The sequence below is a fragment of the Medicago truncatula genome, chromosome 5, assembly GCF_003473485.1.
Source record: "Medicago truncatula cultivar Jemalong A17 chromosome 5, MtrunA17r5.0-ANR, whole genome shotgun sequence".
Taxonomy (NCBI): Eukaryota; Viridiplantae; Streptophyta; class Magnoliopsida; order Fabales; family Fabaceae; genus Medicago; species Medicago truncatula.
In genome coordinates, this window is record NC_053046.1 from 15,624,915 (window position 1) to 15,647,368 (window position 22,454).

Here is a 22,454-nt window from a genome sequence, read left to right on the forward strand (position 1 = left end):
AAGGTCATACCTTAACTCTCATTTTCTCTAACCCCAAACAAAAAAACACTATAATCTAAGTTAACATCACAATTACCAAACTATGAAATTGAGAACACAAAAAACCTATATGTTTCTCTTAGTATTATCTTTTCTACTTGCAGATGTATCTGAATCCATTTCTTTTGCACCAGCAATTGGATTAATAGTCAGAAGTAGAATTCCTTTCTATCTTAAACGCATAACTTCAAGTAAATTATTTTCCAGCATCTGGAATAAACTCAAGTCAATCTTCAACAACGCTCTAAAGATTGGAGACATAGCTAGCGGAATTTCCGATTTGAAAGAATATTTACAATTCTTCGGTTACCTAAACTCTTCAACTTTGCATTCAAATTTCACTGATGCTTTCACAGAAAATCTTCAATCTGCAATAATCGAATTTCAAACAAATTTCAATCTCAATACTACAGGTAAGATTATTTATATAGTCACCAGTCCAATTTTTTATTTTTTTTATTTTAACATGCATACAAAGATATACATATATGTATTTATATATATATATATATATATATATATATATATATATATATATATATATATATAATTTAATTATTTAAACCATTTAGACACGCACATACAAATATATACACCATTTAATTAATTAAGAAAATAAAAATTATTGAATTATTTTTCTTTCAACCATTTTATTTATGTGTGCGTCCAAATAAATTTCATATGGATTATGACCAAACAAGTTTTTCTCCACAGGTCAACTCGATCAAGATATATATAAAATTATTTCAAAGCCACGTTGTGGTGTTCCTGACATAATCAATGGAACCACCACCATGAAGAACAACTTCATCAACAAAACAATGCCGTTTAAACCGTGGTGGAGAAATGTGGAGAACAGATCGTTAGCATATGCTTTTCATCCAGAGAATAATGTCACAGACAATGTTAAGTCTTTGTTTCAAGACGCGTTTAACCGTTGGTCAAATGCAACTGAATTGAACTTCATTGAGACAATGTCGTTTAATGATTCAGATATTCGTATAGCGTTTTTAACGTTGGATGGAAAAGGTGGAACAGTTGGAGGCAGTTATATAAACAGTAGTGTTAATGTTGGAAGTGTATATTTGGATGCAGATGAACAATGGGTGTTACCTAGTGAAAATGTTGTTGAAGAGGATGATGTGGATTTGGAATCTGTTGTGATGCATCAAGTTGGTCATTTACTTGGGTTGGGGCATTCTTCTGTTGAAGAGGCTATTATGTATCCGATTGTGTTGCAAGAAAAGAAGATTGAGTTGGTAAATGTTGATGATTTGCAGAGGATTCAGGAAATTTATGGTGTCAATACTTGAAGAGGTTAACATAGTTCATGTTCTTGGTTTGTATATGTTACTAATAAGTTACTATTACATTAGGAGTTACAAGTATTCTATAATATTGGTGATAATAACAAGATTGTAAAACGGTTGGAGTAGTCTATAAGACCTAGTTCAACTGAAAATATTTTCATTCAAGTTCAAATTCTTGAGCTAGCAATTGTGTGTCTTTTTACACTCGTTCATTATCTCTGCCGCGCCATTTTGTTACGGTGTCTTTTAAACGGAAAAATGTCTTTGAATATCGTGTTCTTTACAAAACCTCTTGAAATTTGAATCATTGTACTTCGTCTCATTATATCTGACCGCAAATACTTGATTTTTTTACATGTATGATTCTTTCTACCTCTGCCTTCCACAACTTGACCTTGGTAAAGACTTCAAATTTCTGCTTCAAGAAATACACCTTATAAACCTTACATGAAAACCTATTATTTTCATCTAAAGCACTTAATTGTTTTCCTGTTCTTGAATTTAAACCTATTATTTCCATAACCTGTTTTTACCTTTGTTCTGCCCATGATCTTGTACATGTTGTTGCAAATTCCATCCTTCTTGCATCTTCGGACTATATAATTGTTACTTCGCAAACAATTTGTTCATTAGTGTCTTAGACATATATGGACTCTAATTTAACCTAAACCTCCTTCGGCGTTGTTAGGTCGAGAATATGATACATCACCTCATCATAAGCACATAGATGTATCAATTTTGTGCCGTTTTCCTTCATCTGTGTCCAATCGATATTTTCCATGTCGGTCGGTTTCATCTCACGCACCACCTTCTGTAAACTTTATTGAGCCAACATATCATTAACCTTTCTTTGCCATAGTATGAAGCTACACATCCTATTGAACCTTTCCATCTTGAGTTTTGCACCATGGTTAATCGCCATCTCATAACAAATTGTATTATATTTGTTATATTGATAATGTCATTATTATTGGTGTCATTAAAAAAATTATATTATATTTCTTATATTGATAATGTCATTGAAAAAGATAATTAAAATATGAAAGTAGAAGAAATCATCTATGTCTATAATTTTAATCAAAATAAAAATTTCACAATTTATTTTCGTACTTGTGCAATAAAAAAGCAGACAGACAGTCCCTATGAGCTTAACGTTATTGGTAGGGACAATGCATAATATATGCAGGGGTCGAGGTTCGAACCCCGGATACCCTACTTCTTCACACTTAAAATGCGTGAGATCTATTTACTACGCTACTTGACAAAAAAAGAAAAAAAAAACATGAATTCTAATTTATTCAATTCATGTTTTGTTAAAAAATTCTAATTTTTTTGGAGTGATTCTTATAATATTTTGAATTTTTTTAGAAAATTGTATTAAAAAATATGAATTCTACATATGAGTTTACTTTAAAAGAGGGACAAAAAGTGAAGATTGAAAATTTTATCGGGACTAAAAGTTGAAGGAAAATTTTAAAGGGATTAAAACGAAAAGTTGACATATTTATAGGGACTAAAAACATATTTAACCCATTAAAGTAAAGAGAGATGATAATTGAAGCTAGAGAATAGTAATTCGGGAGGTGAAAAACTGAACAACCATGAAACGTATCTGAGGTGTATCAAAGCGTGTCGACGACGTATCGGAATTTAAAATTTGAATTTTTTAATTAGAAAAATTATGATAATCCTTCGACGCGTATCAACGACGTATCGGAGCATATTGGCGTATTGGGTGCGATTCGGTGGCAATTTAAGCGTATCGATGCTTCATAAGCGTTAGTATATTTCGTTTGAATCAGGTATCTTATTGGGCACTCATGTCTTACAATTGGACCTTAACCCAATGAGAAACAATACCTTAAAAAGAAAAACAATGTAACATAGCTAGTTATTGGTTGATTCAGTTTAACCTTTGGATTTGCTTCTGTCGTCTTAACGGCACAAGAGGCAAACGTTCATATTGTCTGTTCGTTACTACATAGTACTTCTGCTTTTCTTTGGACCAAACTTAGTAGACTTCTTGTATGTATGTTTCAAGGATCACTTGTTCGCTAACATATTTGAAAACATATACTAATATATGCACAATGTTAAAAAAATGTCAGAATTGTTAACCTCTAATTGTTGCATATGAAACAACAATTACAAACCGTCACAATCAAAATATAAAATTGAATTATAAACACTACCAATTTAAAAGTTTTTCCTCTATTTTATTTCATTTACTTTTATTTTATAAACCCTCTAATTCTTGCCCTTTTTTCAGTTCATATATATGCATTTACACTCACAATTTTGTCTATGCATTAATCATTAATGAACATGATGAAGTTATACCAATTTGAATTGCTCTTATCCCTCCTCTTCATCATTGTCAATACAACCCTTTCAGGTTATATCCCTCAATTGTCTCCTTCTCTTGGCAAACAAACAGAAGAGATTCAAGGCCTATCTAAAATCAAACAACATTTGTACCATTTCAAGTACCTCCAAGGATTATATTTGGTTGGCTTTGATGACTATCTAGACAACAAAACAATATCCGCTATTAAGGCCTACCAACAATTTTTCAATCTTCAAGTTACGGGTCACCTAGACACCGAGACTTTACAACAAATCATGTTACCACGATGTGGTGTTCCCGATATAAATCCCGATATAAATCCCGATTTCGGCTTTGCTCGTGCACAAGGAAACAAGTGGTTCCCTAAGGGTACGAAAGAACTTACCTATGGTTTTCTTCCGGAGAGCAAAATCTCAATCGACAAGGTCAATGTATTTAGAAATGCCTTCACACGATGGTCGCAGACCACTAGGGTCCTAAAATTTAGCGAGGCGACTTCATACGATGATGCTGACATTAAGATTGGATTCTACAATATTAGTTACAATTCCAAAGAAGTTATTGATGTTGTGGTGAGTGACTTTTTCATCAACTTGAGAAGTTTTACGATACGTCTGGAAGCTTCAAAGGTCTGGGACTTGGAGACTGTGGCCATGCATCAAATAGGTCATCTACTAGGACTTGATCACTCTTCTGATGTGGAGTCTATTATGTACCCAACAATAGTGCCATTGCATCAAAAGAAGGTGCAGATAACAGTTTCAGATAACCAAGCCATACAACAACTCTACACCAAACAAACCAATCAAGACCGTGATGAACTTGGCTTCTTTGATTATAGTGGAGACTTCTTTGAGTCAAGTTCTGGTCTTCTGAACTCTTTGTCCCTTGGTTTTGCTTTCGTGGCTCTGATGAATTTGGCTTTCTAATTAATACATCATTTGATTAGGGACTCACTTTTACGTAAGTTAAATAATTAATTTGTGTACTTTACTGCATGTATCATTTTCGGTTGATGTTAAATAGTTTGTTATGCGGTATCATGATATATGATTATTGTAATTGATTACATATCCATTGGAGTGCAAAAGTCACTACAGTATTGTTAGGATATTTAGCAACATTTGAAAAATGATACTAAACCGTACTAAAATGTAATGAATTTGATGTAGTAACATCTTAGCCACCGTAAGATAAAACCTACGTTACTAAAAGGTTCTATTGGAATGTTAAATTGTGTTTTTAACCGTATACTACACCAGGTCTACGTTTCTAGGTATGGTTTTTGTGTTAAATCGGAACTAAAATTGTTTTTAGTGAAATCACAACTAAAATTGCTTAAACTTGCAAGTTTTCACAAACAAATTTACTTTCAGAATCCCAAAATAAAATTGGGTTATCCCTCTCGTTTCTATGGAAGGGGGCTCTATAACTCCAGAATTTGATCAGGAGGTACATAAAGTCTGATAAAAAATTATTTCATAAAAAAATCGAACTTGGATTCTCCCTAAGAATTCTTCCTTAAGTGGTCGTATTAACTTATTTGAGCTCAATCATTTCACTAAAGAAGCCCAATTTTAGTTTTGCTACATTTAGAAAAACTTCATCAAGAAACACGACAATAAAAAGAAACATTTCAATTCCATGAGAAGAAAGAGCGGGGTTCTTTTAAATTCAAACGTGACCAAAACACCACGCCATTCCAGTTTCCACATCGATGTAACGTGAATTCGAGTCTAGCACAATTGGAATACGAAGTTGATTCAATCTCAAATGAGATTGAATCTACTTTTTTTGCGGATAGGGATGGCAATTGGACCTAGATTCAATGGATACCCGCAAAAAATACCCACAATGGGTAGGGTAAAACCCCACTTTTATGGGTCCGGGTACGGGTAATACCCACAAAATTAAATGGGTATGGACACGGGTAAGGGTACTATACTGCCCAGACCCGCAGACCCGCATATACATATTTATATAATATCATAAATTATTTATTTATTTTTTATGTATAATTAATTAATTAATTTAGCTATTTAAGCCTAAACCTAAACTTAAACCAAACAACTACTTAATACAATAACAACTTCATCATGCCGGTGTATAATTTTTTAGGAATATTTCGGATGTTTTCTATTTGACTAAATACCACGATTCATATTATTTTATGAGTTAATTTTAAAAAATAATTGGGATCGTAGTTTTATTTCATTTGTGATGTTTTTTTTGGTTTTTCATAGTTAAAGTGCGGGTATGGGCACTTAAGTACCCATAGGGTATGAGGAAGGGGACTAAAGTTGTTGCCCACGAGGGTACGGGCACGGGTACGGGTATTTTTTATAAATGCGGTTATGGGGACGGGCATTGTAGTACCCTACCCATTGGGTACCCATTGCCATCCCTATTTGCAGATGAACTTTGTATAATTTTCTAAATATGTACGTAAATACTCTTTTAAAAATTTAAAAGTTTAAGTGTAATTAAACAAATTTTGATTTTACAATAACTAAAAGTATGCGTTGGTCCTTGTTAAATTAAAATTTGTTCAATTATTGTTAAACTTTTATATTTTTAAATGAATTTTTACAGATATTTTAAGAACATAACAATAATTATAATTTAACGTGTATCGAATTAAATATGAAATATTTTAAAAGCCAATATTTCAAGATAAAGCTATTGTAAATTCACACCTAAAAATGAAATTTTGAGCTAACTTGCGGAGAAACTTTCTTATAATATTTTAAACAAGTATGTAGAAAATCAATAAAAAAACTAATCATAATTAAACAAATTTTAATTCCTCGCAACATATATTCATGATATTATTTCATAGAATATAATTGATTGAGTTTTGTTTATAATCAAACTTCTTTATTTAAAAAGAAAAGAGAAGTTTTCTATTCTAAACCCTATTAACAAAAATGCTATGTTTGTCCGAGTTCGGTCTGTAATCAGGCCAACAATTGCTTCCACCAATTATCGAAATAGATTTTTAGCTATAGTGAACTTTGTAGGATTAGGAGGCCAACATTAATTAATTAGTCTTGTTAACGAGTGTTTCCGAAGCACTCTTCAAGCATACCAAATTTATCAATTATTCTTTTAAAAAGTCAACTATTACAATTTCCAATGAACTTAATACACAACTTTTCATAAAGAACTTACTAATTAAAGTGTTTAAAGAGTGTACTGGGACGCTCGTTAACATTATATCTTATCTCTCAAATATAAAAGTAAAACGATAGTATTTTTTAGGGGTAAAAGCAAAACAATATTTTCTGAAACAGAAAAACAATATTGTTTACAATCAAATTATCCATTTTTAGAAGTAGTTATTGGTTGATTCAGTTTAACCTTTGGATTTGCTTCTGTCGTCTTAACGGCACAAGAGGCAAACGTTCATATTGTCTGTTCGTTACTACATAGTACTTCTGCTTTTCTTTGGACCAAACTTGGTAGACTTCTTGTATGTATGTTTCAAGGATCACTTGTTCTTTAACATATTTGAAATCATATACTAATGTAGAACAATGTCAAAAAATATCAGAATTGTTAACCACTAATTATTGCATATGAAATAACAATTACAAATTAAACCGTCATCATCAAAATATAAAATTGAATTATAAAGACTTTTGATGTCTAAACTACCAATTTCAAAGTTTTTATAAACCCTCCAATTCTTGCCCTTTTTTCATTTCATAAGCATATACACTCACAATTTTGTCTATGCATTAATGAACATGATGAAGTTATATCAATTTGAATTTCTCTTATCCCTCTTCCTTATCATTGTCAATACAACCTTTTCGGGTTATGTCCCTCAATTGTCTCCTTCTCTTGGCAAACAAATAGGGAAGACATTAGACAAGATCAAACAATCTCCTCCATCAGATGAACAACCAACAAAAGAGATTGAAGGCCTATCTCAAATCAAACAACATTTGGACACTTTCGGCTACTTCCAACGATCTCCGCTGGACTTTGATGACGTTCTAGACAAGGAAACAATATCCGCTATTAAGGCTTACCAACAATTTTTCAATCTCCAGGTTACTGGTCACCTAGACTCCGAGACTTTACAACTACTCTTGTTACCAAGATGTGGTGTTCCTGATATGAATTTTGAGTACAGCTTCACTGACGCAATTAATATATCATTACCGAAAGGAAACAAGTGGTTTCCCAAGGGCACGAAAAAGCTTACGTATGGTTTTCATCCGGAGAGCCAAATCTCAACTGACATGATCAAAGTGTTTAGAAATGCCTTCACACGATGGTCGCAGACCACTAGGGTCCTAAATTTTAGCGAGACAACATCATACGATGATGCTGACATTAAGATTGGATTCTACAATATTACCTACAATGATGCAGTTGATGATGTTGTTGTGGGTGACTCTTTCATCAGCTTGAAACTTGATTCGAAGGCGAAGTCAGGTTTGATACGTCTAGACGCTTCAAAGTACTGGGTGTTGCCAACTACCTACTTTTGGTACTGGGAATTTCACCAATTCGACTTGGAGACTGTTGCCATGCATCAAATAGGTCATCTACTAGGACTTGATCACTCGTCTGATGAGGAGTCTATTATGTACCCAACAATAGTGCCATTGCAACAAAGGAAGGTGCAGATAACAGTTTCAGATAACTTAGCTATTCAACAACTCTACACCAACTCTGTCAAAGCCAATCCAGACTCTGATCATAGTGGGTGCTTCAAACTTTTTGAGTCTACTTTTGATACCTCTTTGTCCCTTGGTTTTGCTTTCGTGGCTCTGATGAACTTGGCTTTCTAATTAATACATCATTTGATTAGGGACTCACTTTTACGTAAGTTAAATAATTAATTTGTGTACTTTACTTCATGTGTCATTTTCGGTTAATGTTAAATAGTTTGTTATGGGGTATCATGATACGTGATTATTGTAATTGATTAGATATCCATTGGAGTGCAAAATTCACTACAATATTGTTGGGATATTTAGCAACATTTGAAAAATGATACAAAGCCATACAAAAATGTAATGAATTTGATTTAGTAACATCTTAGCCTCCGAGATAAAACCAACGTTGCTAAAAGGTTCTATTGGAATGATAAAACCTTGGAGTGTGCTCATTTCAAAGTTTTAGGTTATAACATAAGCCAGATGAAGGAACATAAAGACCTATATTATATACCCACTCATGAATTTTCTCGAACTAACCGAACTCCTTCATATACGTCAGGAGTCCATTGATGAGAGGGCGTTGGAGAAAGCTTGAACCCAATTCCTACGGTGATGAATATAAGATCAATTGAAATATCTCTTTGATAAAGGATTTCTCCATAATGGCCATGAATGGTTGCTCCTTGAGTCGCCAATATAGATTAGCTGACTCTCTCAAGTGTCAATTTCAGTAGGCTAATTTATCTTCTTTAAAAATGAATTAAAAATGGTACATGCATTAATGAATTAAAAATGGTACAATGCATTAAAAATAAATCTGCCAAATAAAAGTTTTAAAAATGTATAAAACATGTGGTGCAAACATAAAATTATTTTACGCCGCTATGGTGATTTGCAATAGTTATAAGGACACTCCGCATCGGTGGCTAATAACAATTCTAAAATAACTTGAATAACAATGTCACATAGTTGATCTATCTAAGATCGATGAAGATGAAGATGAAGATGATGATGAGTTGAGTAGGTGCGGTGTAGCGGAGTAGCTGGATATCTAGAAAAATACTTCGACGCTCGGTAAGAGCTAAAGGTGTTTCGAGGTTTTTTTGGATTGAGAATGTGTACTATTTTTTTTAGAATGGGTGACTCCTTTTAGAGGCGGTGATTCGGGTTGTGATAGTGATCAAAGGGGCCATATTGTCTCTGCCTGCCATTCTCTATTTTGTGGTTTTATGTTGACGTTAGTGTACTGCGTTTGAATCAGGTAGCTTATTGAGCAGTCATGTCTTAGAATTGGACCTTGACTGGTGAAAAACAATACCTTAAAAAGAAAAACAACGTGCTAGTTATTGGTTGATTCAATTACTACTTATTATAACTTCAGTTTTTCAAGGATCACTTGTTCTTTTACATATTTGAAATCATACACTAATGTATATTAATGTTAAAAAATGTTTGAATTGTTAACCTCTAATTGTTGCATATGAAACAACAATTACAAACTGTCACCATCAAAATATAAAATTGAATTATAAACACTTTTGATGTCTAAACTACCAATTTAAAAGTTTTTCTCTATATTTTATTTCATTTACTTTTATTTTATAAACCCTCTAATTCTTGCCCTATTTTCAGTTCATATTTTATCTATGCATTGATCATTAATGAACATGATGAAGTTATATCAATTTCAATTGTTCTTATCCCTCCTCCTCATCATTGTCAATACAACCGTTTTAGGTTATTATATAGCTCAATTGTCTCATTCTCAAATCAAAAAACATTTGAACACTTTCGGCTACTTCCGACGATCTCCGCTGGACTTTGATGACGTTCTAGACAAGGAAACAATATCCGCTATTAAGACCTACCAACAATTTTTCAATCTCCAAGTTACTGGTCACCTAAACACCGAGACTTTACAACAATTCTCGTTTCCAAGATGTGGTATTCCTGATATGAAATACGAGTACGGCTTTCATGATGGAAGTAATGTATCATTTCCGAAAGGAAACAAGTGGTTTCCCAAGGGCACGAAAAAGCTTACGTATGGTTTTCTTCCGGACAACCGAATCCCAATCGACATTATCAAGGTGTTTAGAAATGCCTTCACACGATGGTCGCAGACTACTAGGGTCCTAAATTTTAGCGAGACGACATCATATGAGGATGCTGAGATTAAGATTGGATTCTACAATATTAATTACAATGATGCGGTTGATGATGTTGTGGTGAGTGACTCTTTCATCAGCTTGAAACTAGATTCAAATGTGAAATCAGGTATGTTACGTCTAAACGGTTCAAAGTCTTGGGTGTTGCCAACTTACACCAAATTTTGGGACTGGCAATTTCAGCAATTCGATTTGTTGACTGCGGTGATGCATCAAATAGGTCATCTACTAGGACTTGATCACTCTTCTGATAAGGAGTCTATTATGTACCCAACAATATTGCCATGGCAACAAAGGAAGGTGCAGATAACAGAATCAGATAACTTAGCCATACAACAACTCTATTCCAGCTCTACAAAAGCCAATGCAAACTCTCATTATAGTGGCCTCTTTGCCTCTTTGTCCATTGGATTTGCTTTTGTGGCTCTGTTGAACTAGCATTTAAATTATATCCCTTCATTAGAGACTCTTTTTTACATAAGTTAAATGATTAATTTGTGTAATACTTTACTTCGTGTGCCATTTTCCGGTAATGCTTAATAATATATGTTTAGGATTTAGCAACATTTGAAATAAGGTGCTAAAACATGCTAAAAGTTATAAACTTTATATATTAACATTTTAACTTCCTATATACACATTTTGATCACATATATGGAAAATTCTATGGTGAAGTTATGAGAATGACTTTTTTGGTGAAGTTAACACTATAACATCAAAAGTTTTGTGAGTAACACCCCACTGTTTATACAATGACATCAAAGTTCAGTCCCATAATATCATCAATTCATCAAATTAACAAGAATACACTTAATTTAATTTTATTCTACCTTATTTTAAGTATAACACGCCCCAAAGTGTATCAATTAAGACTATCATATGATATCAACAACTTTGTTTACATGTTAAAGATGTCAACTATAAAATAGTACTTGTAAGTCCAAAATATTGTAAGCATTACTAGATGAATTACTATTAATCATTAATCAATAATCAACAATTTAAAAATGAATCAAACATTAAAGTTAAAATTAACTTTTTCAAAAAAATTAGTTTCATGACTTCACCTTAAAAGCTCCCATAGTATATATCCAATTGCAAAATGAAGTATTATCAATCAATTCAAACCACAAAAAAGTTGGTACACATTGGCACACCAATGTGTTCGAAGAAATGCTGAATAAATTTATATACCTTCTTGATGACCAAAGAATCCATTTGACATACTATTCCATTGAAACTGTTTCTTACGTACCCAATCCTTAGTTTCATGTTTCTTACGTACCCAATTTTTATTCCTTTTATTATTCTTTGTAGTAAAGGTAGTTTGTGATTAGAGAAGCATGAACATGATTAAATCACATTGATTCAACCGTATGATATCATATTTGGATAAATCATGTTTCGCTATTACTCATCAGTTTACGATGAGCAAAGAAGTAACTAAATAACAAGAGTTTTTTTTTCTTTTGTTATGGTCGGAATTCGAACCCGGACCTTGTATATATTATACATTGTTCATACTAACTGAGTTAAGCTCACGAAGACAAATAACAAAAGTTAGTTACATATGTTAATATATGGGTTTCCCTCAAAAAATAAAAAAATGTCAATATATGGGATTAAATTATTAGTATCATGTAATCGTCCTTGCGCCGAATAGGGAGTTTAAGAAAAAAATTGTGTAATCGTAAGAGAGAAATAATTTTGGAATATATTTGGGAACTTCTACGGTACACCTCACAAATAATTTGTTAATACTTTAATTTTAAGAAACATCATTTCATAAAAAAAACAAAACATCAATTCATTGTTTATAAGAATCATATTAAATTTTTAACATTTTTTCATAAAAAATAATCAATAATCTTTGTCATGAGTAGTAGAAAATAAAAAATAAAAAATATTTTGTTGACGCTTTTGGAAAATAAGATTTAATTATTATAATTGTCAATGATAAAAAATAATTCTTTTTCTTAAAAAAAAAAAAAAAACAACCCATTTAATTATTAATTTAAAGATTTGGTGTACCGGAACACTCAAATTGTTGAATTTACCATAAAATTTGCCTATGTATTATTTCGTTCATGCATGTGAATGCTTTTGTTGCGGGCAAATTTTATGGTACACCCAATAAATTTGGGTGTATCGATACACCAAGTCGTAAAATTAATAATAAATGAGTTGTTTTTTTGAAGAAAAATAATTATTTTCTATCATTGACAACTAAGATAATTAAATTTTATATACCAAAAGATTCGACGAAATAAAATTTAATTTTTAAGAATTTTTATTACTCATAACAATGAATATTGATTATTTTTTATGACAAAATGTAAACTTTGTAATATGATCCTTATAAACAATGAAATGATGTTTTCTAAAATATAAATATTGACAAATACCTTTTTATTTCATTAAAGTGATCTTTAATTTATATATTTTGTGAAACAAGAGTACCGGTACACTCAAAAATGTGAATGTACCATAAAAGTTCCCTTTGTTGCGGCCGACACAAGTATTACTGCATCTCGACAGTGGACGCCAAATGTTCTTGCTGGTACACGTGGAGACGAGCCATGAGATATTTGTGCCATTTGGATAAAAGTTAATTATTTAATATATATATATATATACACTCTTTTTTAAAATTTTAGTCCCTATTAAAATTTATTGAAAAATTTAGTTCTCCATAATATTGTAGCTTAAAATAACGGTTCCTATTTTAAAAATATTTTACTGAAAATGAATACTCTTAGTCCTTAAAATAATCGATATAAAAGGAAAATAAGGTTTAAAAGTGAATAGATTTTTTTGAATAACTAAATTTGAAAGCTCCTGTTTTTGTACTAGGATATTTATAACCATTAATAAAATAAATTTGTAAGCCAAATCTTGAGAAAACAATTGTTAAAACTTAAATGTAATGTTGTAAACTCTTTTTGAAATCTTCTTTTACGTATCTTATTCTTATGCTTGAATGCAGCGACGGATTCAGAATTTTTTAATAGTGGGGCACCATATAAAAAAATTTGTAGCATTAATAATTGTCCTCTATAATTTTTCATATTATGGAAACTTTGAATGGTTTTCTTATTTTGAAAATCAATAAAAATATATTTCTTTATATAAATAACTAAACAATCATTTAACCGATCATCTCTCATTCAATTTTGCATCAGATTCTTGATAATATTCATACTATCAAGAAATAATTTGAGATATATGATTATATATGTGGGCCAAAATACAAATAATTTGTGATAAATGTGGATCGTATGATCAAAATGTCAACTATTGATACATTATACTACTAAAAATAATAGTTTCTTAAAAATTTAGTGTAGGCACAAGCCCACATATGGATGAACATACATCCGTCCCTGCTTGAAGGACTTGTGAGCTTTGATTTTTTTATTTTATTTTGGCTTTTTAAACAAAAAAAAAAAACAGAGAAAACAATTGTAAAAAAAAATTAAAAAAAAAAATCCTGCAAAAGAGTCAACAAAACACTTATTGAGTATTTGGCTTTCATGTCTTTGCAAAATCTTGCCTTAGCAAGCCTTAACTCATAACAACCATGTCGTTCTTTCCCTCTCGTACTCACATGAAGAAAAATAAATTGACTATTATTTTTCTCACCCTATGTACTTTTCACGTGCCTTATTTTTTCCCAAAATATCATTGGTTCGGATTTTATAATTTGAACATGATTTCAAGAAATATTCATATTACATAATCCGAAAATGTCTTTTACCAAAATTTTAATTTGAGTTTGGTTTATTTTATATTATTTAGATGCAAAAATCATAAAATAAATGAAAAAAATAAAAGAACAAAAGATATACATAAAAATTTCATTTTATTATTATATCAATACATTTACAATAAAGCTGAATCTTAAAGCTTATTACATATAACATTCAAACACCTAAAACTAATTTATTAGCGGGGTATAACTAAATCTGCAGCACAAGAAGATGTTGGGGGAGCTAAACTAGTGGCGCAAGCTGATGGGGAGGAAAGGTGAACGGGTGGGCGAAGGGGAAAGAGATGTTGGGGGGGGGGCATAGGTATGGTTTGTTTCCTTTTAAGGGCGAAAGAGACCTTGATGGTAAACTTTGCACCCAAACAAACCGTGCTTCTTTGCAGTGCATTGCCTTCCCCGTTAACCGTTCATACAATCCTTGAGTCCAAAGTAGCATCTTTTTATGAAATGCCAACGATGGGAACACATTGTTGTATAAGGAAGATGAGGAGAGGATGAGAGTGTGAGATGATGGTGTGAGAAATGGTGAAGGTTTATACGTTATTTATAGGGGGGAATGGTTGCATATAGTGTATCTACACTTAATGTTGAGTCAAAAAAACGTGGTTCAAAGGGGTTTTACCACCCATTAATGCTGGTAAAAACCTTTGAAAATGTGTTTTATGTGGTTCAGACCACCGGCCAAGAAACTCACTTGGTTCAAATTATATAATCTGAAATCATACCCATGGTTTTCGGATTATATAATCTTAATTAATTCAATGCTAGGTGGAAATGAAGGAAACTTCATACCTTATGCAGGGTGAGAGACTTTTCGGATTATATAATAAGAAAATGTTTAGGACATGATTTTTTTCTGTGGTCCGCATTGCACCGACAGTTTATGTGCTATAGGACACCCAAGTACCTCTATAAATAGGTGTCCTTGTTTTCATAACCAAAAAACCACACACAAAAAACATGGAAAACTCTCATTGATCCGAACACCAAGCTAGCTACAGTTTACTACAACGGGGAGAAACCAATCCATTTGTTCAGGATTCACACTTATGTCGCCCTCTCCGTGTTGAAGGGTCAGCTGGATCGAATCAACCGCCAACTCAACTAAAGAGACACACAGAGGGTGGATGGTGTTGAGTATCGACATCCATCGATCGACTCAGCCGGGAGTGTGCGGTTCACCCGGATGATGCCTATGAACGACGATGTGAGAACCATATTCTTGATCTTTGGTCAGTACAGTACTAGAGGGCCGATCGAGTTAGACGCTTCGTTGGTCATATATGTTGAACAAATTCATAAAAGTTTGATCCGACCGAAGAACTACGAAGAGATTAGGGCACTCCTGGACGCACCATATGAAGACATTAATTTAGCTCATATGTGGTATGATTCTCATCAAAGGGTCCATATTTTCTTTGGTTCCCATTCTCTATTTTGTGGTTTTATGTTGACGTTAGTGTACTGCGTTTGAATCAGGTACCTTATTGAGAACTCATGTCTTACAATTGGACCTTGACCCAGTGAAAAAACAATACCTGAAAAAAGAAAAACAATGTGCTAGTTATTGGCTTATGCAGTTACTACTTAGTAATTGTTTTTCAAGGATCACTTGTTCTTTAACATATTTGAAATCATATACTATGTAGAACGATGTTAAAAAATGATAGAATTGTTAACCTCTAATTGTTGCATATGAAACAACAGTTACAAACCGTCACCATCAAAATATAAAATTGAATTATAAACACTTTTGATGTCTAAACTACCAATTTAAAAGTTTTTCCTCTATATTTTATTTCAATTACTTTTATTTTATAAACCCTCTAATTATTGTCCTTTTATTTTTTCTATGCATTAATCATTAATGAACATGATGAAGTTATATCAATTTGAATTGTTCTTATCCCTCCTCTTTATCATTGTCAATACAACACTTTCGGGTTATATCCCTCAATTGCCTCATTCTCTTGGCAAACAAATAGACAAGATTAAACAATCTTCTCCATCAGATGAACAACCAACAGAAGAGATTCAAGGCCTATCTCAAATTAAAAAACATTTCGACACTTTCGGCTACTTCCCACAATTTCTATTGAACTTTGATGACGTTCTAGACGAGGAAACAATATCCGCTATTAAGACGTACCAACAATTTTTCAATCTCCAAGTTACTGGTCACCTAAACACCGAGACTTTACAAAAAAATCTCGTTACCGCGATGTGGTATTCCTGATATGGGATACGAGTATGGCATCGATGTTGGAAGTAATGTATCATTTCCGAAAGGAAACAAGTTGTTCCCTAAGGGCACAAAAAAGCTTACATATGGTTTTCTTCCAGGGAAAAAAAATCTCATTAGACATGATCGAAGGGTTTAGAAATGCCTTCACATGTTGGTCGCAGACTACTAGGGTCCTAAATTTTAGCGAGACAACATCATACGATGATGCTGACATTAAGATTGGATTCTACCATATTTACAACAATGATGTTGTTGATGATGTTGTGGTGGGTGACTCTTTCATCAGCAGGAACCTTGATTCGAATGAGAAATCAGGTATGGTACGTCTGGAATGTTCTAAGTTCTGGGTGTTGCCAACTACCACCTACTTTAAGAAGTGGGAATTGCAAGAATTCGATTTGGAGACTGTTGTCATGCATCAAATATCTACTAGGACTTGATCACTCTTCTGATAAGGAGTCTATTATGTACCCATTAATAGATCCATTGCATGAAAAGAAGGTGCAAATAACAGATTCAGATAACCAAGCTATACAACAACTCTACACGGTTTTCCTTCCAAAAAAAAAAAAAAAAAAAAAAAACAACAACTCTACACCAACACTACCAAAGCCAATCCAAACTCTGATCATAGTGGGTGCTTTAAGCTTTTTGAGTCAAGTTTTGTTCTTCTTACCTCTTTGTCCTTTGGTTTTGCTTTTGTAGCTCTCATGAACTTGGCTTCCTAATAATTGTGTACCTTACTTCATGTGCTATTTTCCGTTCATGTTGAATAGTTTGTTATAGGGGGTATCATGATATATGGTTGTTGTAATTGATTACATATCTATTGGAGTGCAAAAATCACTTCAAGTAGACTTTCGACTTATCGACTATAATAAAGATCAATAAATTATATTATCTATTTTCATTGATGATAAATAAGTTGTAGGGTTTATTACCATAAAATATGGTATGATAAACATTCATATATTTTGAGGCCAGTGGCGGAGCCAGGATTTTTAAAGAATCTGAGCAAAATTTTGAATGCAAATTCACATGTGACATAATATATAAATAGTGTTATACATCGAAATCAAATAGGCTCGTCATTTTGACAATAAAAGTACAATTTGAAATAAGAGAGATGAAACATAACCTGCTAATATTCATATTTTGTTACCATAAAGTAAATGAGCAATATTCAAATTTTATTACCATAAAGTAAATGAGCAATGAAGTATATATAGATTTTGATTTATGAGAGTATTAAGTATTGGTTTGGGTGAATAGTATAATAGTTCATAGTTAGGAGAATTATTCAAGTTAAGTCACTTTAAGAATTTATTCAAAAAATTGATTATAGTAATCAATTTCAAATTCCAATGATATTGATTATAATATAATATTTTATTATATTGATTATACTAATTTTAGTGGTAATTTTATGAATTATTCATTTTTAAAATTTATAGTAGAATAGAAAATATAAAAAATAAAATAAAACAATGAATAAGTTTTAGTGACAGCCGCAACCGTAGGTAGAGGTCCATAATATTTTTAAAATGGCCTCTTAGAATTACCAATGGTTTCGTCCGTAGTTAAAGGTGGAAAACATGCAGTGACAACCACTTGACAACGATAGATGGATTTAGCTACGGAAATTTTTCCTACAGTGACGAATTTTGGCTGTCACTGATGAGTCATTTATATACTATTTTAATATGCTTTTTAGTTTAGTTTTATTTAGATTTTATATAATTTTATATTAGTATTATTTCCTTTTTAGGATAGTTTACTTTAAATTGCAATTTATTATATTTCAGGGAAGAATATTGGATGGATTGAGTCTTGGAGCAAAAGAAAGGGATTTGGAGCAGATTGGACACGAAAATATGAAGATTGGGAGACAAAATATGTCTCCCACAAGTCAGAAGCCTGGCACGGCCCGTGCTAGCCTTGGCACGGCCGTGCCACCCTCCAGAAGACCTTTTGCTGCTTTTGCTTGGGCTCTAAGCTATTCTATTTTGGCGCACAATCTACCGTGGAATATTCTTGGAATATACTTGCTTAGATTTTAAGTCAATTGTGTACTATAAATAGAGTAGCTAGCCATCACAAATATTCATCTTTTCTTGGAATGCAATATGTGACAATTGTTTTCTAATAAAAGTTCATTTACTTTATTGTTATTTACTTTTATGCTTTCTCTCTTCTTCTCCTTGTCTACGATGAACGTCAGTGAGTAGACTTCTCTTGTCTTGGGATTGTTGGATAAGTCTAATGACATAATCCTAATCAAACCAAGCTTTAAACCTTAATCTTATGTAACCCTAATTCCTTATCTAAATTCACCGCTTTAACATGGATCAACCATTATCAAACTGTGGAAACGAAAGTGGAGGGTTTGATAATTGTTTATCCATCATCTCAAATATCAATTCATAAAACGAAAGTGGAGCTTTGATATTCGAACAAGTGAATTTAGACAAGGATTGCAAAGTCAGCGAAATAGGCTTTGCAATCTTTGAGACATATAGTTTCGATCTTCAAGGGAACTAATAACAATCAAGTCAGCGAAATAGGCTTGGTTGTTAGAGGAACCAAAATCTAATAGTAATCAAGTCAGCGAAATAGGCTTGGTTGCTAGAGGAACAAAAGAGAAACTGTCTTGAGAAATTAGGTCTAACATAAAGTTATAAGTTTAATAGTTTGGTTTGAGAAGGACTTGTCGTTAGGATGAACCAATAACCCCAAGGCTTTTATCTTTTATTTTATTATTTGCTCTTAATTAAAATCCCAAACTTTTCTACCTTATAAACCTTTAGTCCAATCATTATCTAAAGTTAATTGAATTCGTAACTCCCTGTCGGAACGATACTCATATTTTACTACTTCGGTAAGACCGTGCACTTGCGGTTTTATCCCATCAAGTTTTTGGCGCCGCTGCGGGGGATTGTCCGAAGGTGATTCAAGAAAACGAGAAAATTTTGAGGCCCCATGTCCAGAACCTTGGCACGGCCCGTGCTAACACTGGCACGGCCGTGCCAGACCTTGCTACCCAAAAACTGACCCACAATCCAGAAAGTTGGCACGGCCCGTGCTAAGTTTGGCACGGCCGTGCCCGATCCCAGGTTCAGTTTTATCTAACTTTTCATCTTCTTCATCCCCCATTCTCAACCACTCACATCCCTCATCCTCCCATTTTTATCTAAAACCTCCATAACCAAAAAACCTTACAAACTCCATACCTCCCTCAAAACCTCACCAATTCTCAAAATTTCTTCACCCCATCAACCACAATCCACATTTCAATCATAACCCTTCCATCAAAAACAACTTTCTTCCATCCCTACCAAAAAAAAAAAAACATCAAATTCGTAGCCCCCATTCAACCAACTACAAAACCCACAAATTCTTCACCAATTCACCCAACCCAACTCCTAACACTTACTCAAACCCCAACCCCATCACCCAACCTTCACCCAAAACACAAAAGGTCCACCAAGGTTAAGGATAATGGCATCTAGGAAAGGTGGAGCAAGCTCTTCCGGAGGACCACAATCAAAGAAGAAAACGCAAGCCAAGAATCATGGCATAATCTTCAAGGACACCAAGCAAAGGGACAGGTATAAAATTCTTCTCTCTAAACCTTTGCATCCTTGTCGATATCCAGATCCTTATACTTTGAGTGTGCTAGGACTAAGGGATAATGTGTTTAAATTACTAGGAAATTTAGGATGGGTTGATATGCTTAGACCTATGAAAGGTTTCGAAAATTTCACTTATGAATTCTTAAGTTCTATTGAATTTACGAAGGATAAGGTGAATTTTGACAACCCCGATCATAGAGTCTCTTTCCGACTTTTGAATATGGATTATGAGATGTCTCTTGAAAATTTCTGTTTAGAGATGGACTTTGCAAATGCGGGGTTCATCCATGACTCTTGGAATCCAAATTTAAAGTCGGAAAACTATGACCCCGCTCTCTTTTGGAAACGCATTACCGGGTTAAGGCAATATAATCCCCGCAACAATAAGGCTAGTAACATTCACAACCCAGTACTTAGATACCTCCAGAGAGTCATGGCTTGTACCATTTGGGGTAGAAAAGAGGTAGGAACAACTAGGACGGATGAACTTTTTATGCTTTGGGCAATGCTTAGTAACAATCCCGTTAATACTTGTTTCTACCTACTTGATTACCTTTCCTCCATAGGAGCTAGACCTGATAATAGAGCTGAGATAGTAGTCGGTGGTATCATTACCTTCATCGCTAGGAAGTTTGGAGCGGGTGAGGAAGATGGGATAAATCCAATTGAGGGCAACAATAGACTTAATATTGAAACCCTTGTTGCTATGAACTTCATTAAGATTCACCCACCCATGACTTATGCACTTCAACTTCGCATACCACTTTTATTTCTACTTCCTAACCCATCTCGGACTAACCCCGAGGTGGAGGAAAATTTGTTGTATGTTGGTGATGGATTACAGGTACATGAAGAGCATAATCAAGGTGACGAAGAAGGTGCACACATGCACCATGAAGAGGAGCCCCATGACCATAACGACAACAATGAAAGATGGGCATGGATGCAAACCGAGGTACAAAGGATAAGCACCGAGCAACAAAGGCAAGGTGTTGAATTATCCGGGCTAAGAAATGATGTCCTACGGGGCAACCGCATATCCGAAGAAAATAACCAAATGCTTCGGAACATGATGCAACACTTCAACCTCCAAGGCCCTCCCTATGGACCTCAATAAAAATGTGAGCTTTCCTCTTCCTCTTTTTTCACCTCATCTCTTTAATCTCTATCTCACTCTTCTACCTCTCCTTCTCTTCTACTTTTCTTTTATCTTGAATCATTGAGGACAATGCTTCTCCTAAGTGTGGGGGGAGCCTAATAAAGTGTCTTTAGTCGTAGTGTTTCCAAACTCCCTTGAACTTTATTCTTTTGTTTTGTTTTATTGTAAAAGGCATGGTTAAGTAGCTAATTTTTATTGAAAATATCATGACACAAAAATTTTCATTGTCTCCTCTTATTTTGTTGATTATTGTACATGAAAGCAAACTCTTGTGTTTTAAGTCTTCTTGATATACCCACATCTTGTTTTAAAGTGAATAAAATTCTCCAATGAGAAAAACACAAAGTTGCTTCCCTTGAGTAAATGTATGAATAGGTATTTTAAGGAAACGCGTTTTAATCTTAGTGGTGCATTAACCTTTAAAGATTCTCAAAATGCCAGTAGTATAAGTCAGTATAAGGGAGTTCATGAAAAGCCAAAAAGCCAAATAAATTCCAAGATCTCATCATTGAATCTAGATTGGGGAAGGAGGTAGGCCCTCCGACTTCCTACGTGAAGATGATTGTTATCTTGAGGAAAAACTTTAAAACGCATCATTGAATCTAGATTGGGGAAGGGGGTAGGCCCTCCGACTTCCTACGTGAAGATGATGTTTTAAGGGATACCATTGAATCTAGATTGGGGAAGGGGTAGGCCCTCCGACCTCCTACGTGAAGATGTTGTTCCTTAAATAAAGAACTTAAAATGTGCAAATGGCAAAGAACAAAGATTCTCAAATACTCCCATCTCTCTTATATGAATTATAGAAGGAATCTTTCTTGGTTGGTTTAGTGCTAGGATTAGACCATGTTTCCTCATAATGCCTATCTTATACAGGAGCAAGAAAAGGGTTGGACTTCACACACACACTCACTTGAAACTTGATCGTTGGGTTGAATAAAAATTACAAGAAACACTTGAGTTTGTGATTAGTGTACACTTGGGATTTAAGCCCTTGAGGAGACATGTGCTTTAATTGAATTGTCATTTGATATAACTGTTGGTGCTACTATGTTTATGCCTTTTGCTTGAGGACAAGCAAAGATTCAAGTGTGGGGGAGTTTGATGAG

At 33.4% G+C, this 22,454-nt stretch overlaps 4 protein-coding genes and 1 pseudogene across 4 annotated transcripts; all 5 read left to right on the plus strand.

Annotated features, from left to right (window-relative positions):
• Positions 1 to 1,618, plus strand: LOC11416976 (metalloendoproteinase 5-MMP). The gene is made up of 2 exons (XM_003613344.4): positions 1 to 452; positions 754 to 1,618. The coding sequence occupies exons 1-2, from the start codon at positions 83 to 85 to the stop codon at positions 1,350 to 1,352; spliced, it is 969 nt and encodes a 322-aa protein (XP_003613392.1). The 5' UTR covers positions 1 to 82; the 3' UTR covers positions 1,353 to 1,618.
• Positions 1,619 to 3,620: 2,002 nt separating this feature from the next.
• LOC25494610 (metalloendoproteinase 1) lies at positions 3,621 to 8,747 on the plus strand. The gene is made up of 2 exons (XM_013598285.3): positions 3,621 to 4,668; positions 8,545 to 8,747. The coding sequence occupies exon 1, from the start codon at positions 3,669 to 3,671 to the stop codon at positions 4,623 to 4,625; it is 957 nt and encodes a 318-aa protein (XP_013453739.1). The 5' UTR covers positions 3,621 to 3,668; the 3' UTR covers positions 4,626 to 4,668; positions 8,545 to 8,747.
• Positions 7,385 to 8,662, plus strand: LOC25494611 (metalloendoproteinase 1). Its single transcript, XM_013598286.3, has one exon. The coding sequence runs from the start codon at positions 7,440 to 7,442 to the stop codon at positions 8,499 to 8,501; it is 1,062 nt and encodes a 353-aa protein (XP_013453740.1). The 5' UTR covers positions 7,385 to 7,439; the 3' UTR covers positions 8,502 to 8,662.
• Positions 8,748 to 10,022: 1,275 nt separating the features above from the next.
• LOC25494612 (metalloendoproteinase 5-MMP) lies at positions 10,023 to 11,113 on the plus strand. Its single transcript, XM_013598287.3, has one exon. The coding sequence runs from the start codon at positions 10,034 to 10,036 to the stop codon at positions 10,976 to 10,978; it is 945 nt and encodes a 314-aa protein (XP_013453741.1). The 5' UTR covers positions 10,023 to 10,033; the 3' UTR covers positions 10,979 to 11,113.
• A 5,063-nt stretch (positions 11,114 to 16,176) lies between these two features.
• LOC112422045 (metalloendoproteinase 1-like) lies at positions 16,177 to 17,282 on the plus strand (annotated as a pseudogene).
• Positions 17,283 to 22,454: the final 5,172 nt, after the last annotated feature.

Bases quoted from the DNA above. Each gene is read 5' to 3' on its own strand.
- LOC11416976 (XM_003613344.4), top strand. From the start codon at position 83: ATGAAATTGAGAACACAAAAAACCTATATGTTTCTCTTAGTATTATCT. The intron at 453-753 runs GTAAGATTATTT...TTTTCTCCACAG, and splicing joins TTTCAATCTCAATACTACAG to GTCAACTCGATCAAGATATA.
- LOC25494610 (XM_013598285.3), top strand. From the start codon at position 3,669: ATGAACATGATGAAGTTATACCAATTTGAATTGCTCTTATCCCTCCTC.
- LOC25494611 (XM_013598286.3), top strand. From the start codon at position 7,440: ATGAACATGATGAAGTTATATCAATTTGAATTTCTCTTATCCCTCTTC.
- LOC25494612 (XM_013598287.3), top strand. From the start codon at position 10,034: ATGAACATGATGAAGTTATATCAATTTCAATTGTTCTTATCCCTCCTC.